The sequence below is a fragment of the Helicoverpa armigera genome, chromosome 15, assembly GCF_030705265.1.
Source record: "Helicoverpa armigera isolate CAAS_96S chromosome 15, ASM3070526v1, whole genome shotgun sequence".
In the NCBI taxonomy this organism is placed as follows: domain Eukaryota; kingdom Metazoa; phylum Arthropoda; class Insecta; order Lepidoptera; family Noctuidae; genus Helicoverpa; species Helicoverpa armigera.
In genome coordinates this window covers 10,008,169-10,010,176 of record NC_087134.1, presented here as the reverse complement: position 1 = coordinate 10,010,176, position 2,008 = coordinate 10,008,169, and the positions used below count along the sequence as shown (strand labels likewise).

The 2,008-nt window shown below is 43.5% G+C and overlaps 1 protein-coding gene across 1 annotated transcript; it reads left to right on the top strand.

Annotated features, from left to right (window-relative positions):
- The first annotated feature begins 714 nt into the window (after positions 1-714).
- LOC135117874 (uncharacterized) lies at positions 715-1,071 on the top strand. Its single transcript, XM_064038275.1, has one exon. It carries the CDS (start codon positions 715-717, stop codon positions 1,069-1,071), a length of 357 nt encoding a protein of 118 aa, XP_063894345.1.
- The last annotated feature ends 937 nt before the right edge of the window (positions 1,072-2,008 follow it).

Sequence of the window (2,008 nt, the reverse complement as noted above, 5' to 3'; positions counted from 1 at the left end):
TGCATAATGAACAAATAAGATTCAGTCTGTCAGGTATTAATTGTTTACAACCTGCACAGAGCGCCATCTTGTGGTTAGTTTAGGTAGCAGTTGAGGAAATGTTCGAGGATTGAAACTTCCTATATATCAATAGCTTATGCGAGTTAGTTTGACAGCTTTAACATAGATGGCGTTGTTTTATTTTTCTCACAGCTTTGGGTTAGTTCGTGTAACGGTCACTTGGGGCGCTGTTTTTGCGCGAGTTTAAACAAGTGAAAAATAACCGCCGTTAAAATTAGTTTTAGCACTTATATGACTTTAATTACACTGCTGTAGACATGGGCGCCGCCCCAGAATTTTGCGGCGGCGGCGCGCTGATGAATTTGACACAGCGGCGGCGTGACGCCGGCGGCGTGGATGAGATATATGTATGATAAAAAAAACTTCAAAAATTAACAGATTTGCAATTCCTTTCGATTCTCCTAAAATTATTCTTGCTGTCATCCTTATAGTCATTGCCATTTCCCTCCAACGCTCATTTACACTCCTTTTTATTCATATTTGCCATTTCAATCATCTTATCTACCACCGCATTTCTAAATTCTTCCGCCAAATCGGCCCTTTCCAACCTGTGCCATTTTATGTTTGGAGGTAACTTTTCTTTGCCCTTTATTGACTTTATTGTAAACGCCACTTCCATAACAAGGGGTCTGTGTTGCGAGTATATCAAGACCCATGACCATAACCCTAGCCGGCATGCCCCTATCAGTCTGCCCCCACTTCCGGTACCTTGGTTCACTTGTCCAAAGTGACGGTGAGGTAGACAGGGACGTGATGCATCGGATCAATTCTGGATGGATGCAGTGGCGACAGGTAACTAGCACTATTTATGACTCCACGGATGCCCCTCAAACTGAAGGGCAAAATTTACAAATCCGTAATAAGACCTGTCGTCCTGTATGGATCAGAGTGTTGGGCATTGAAAAGAAGGATGAGAATAGAGTGCATGTAGCAAAGATGAGAATGTTGAGATGGATGTGTGGGTTAACAGAATGGACAAAGTCAGGAATGAGTATATCAGAGGAAGCCTGAAAGTAGCGTCAGTGGCAGAAAAAATGAGAGGTCAACGTTTGTCGTGGTATGGGCATGTGATGAGACGGTGTGAAACGCATGCCACAAAGAGTGTGTTGAGTAGACCGAGGAAAAGATGGATTGATTGCCTGAGAGAGGACATGAAGCAGAAGGGAGTGGATGTAAGTATGTCTGACAGAGAGGAATGGAAGAAAAGACATGTTGCGCCGACTCCAAATGACTTGGGAATAGGGCAGGAAGATGATGATGGCTCGAGTACTTGTAGCGGGCAGCAGAGCCCTTGCAAATGTAGACAGCCATGGAAATTTTGTCTTCTTCTCATTCCAAAATGATGGATGGTCCGCATTTTGGAAATGGGTCGATCCCCAATAGCAGAAGCAAGATATTGCCAACATTCTTGATCTAATGGATGATCTTCGATTCCATGACCAACAGCACTATGTTTTTTGGATAGTTTACTCAAAATTGATGAAGAACTATTAATATTTAAAGAAACTGAAGTGTCCGTTTCATTCAGATAGGCAGTCGCTTCTTGTAAAGCACTGGTACTCAGTTACATCCGGTTAGACTGGAAGCCGACCCCAACATGGTTGGGAAAAAGGCTCGGAGGAAGAAGAATATTGCCTAAACAATCGCGAACAAAATGGCACGTCTTAACCTAACTCACGCCGCGCAGCTAATGTCGGCGGCGGCGGCGGCGCGCGGGGGTTTCGCGGCGTGGCGACGCCGGCGCGGCGCCCATGTCTACACTGCTGATCAATCACAATTAGTTCACCAGGTTCGTGTACAGATAAAATGACTATATATAGTTTCAAGGTATCCGTATCTCACTGTTGTTTATTCAAGTTCACTGTCACTTATCAGGTTTATGTTTCTTTGTTGAAACTAAATGTATTTTAAGGATAACACTTGTACCACATATTTATGAGTTTATAAT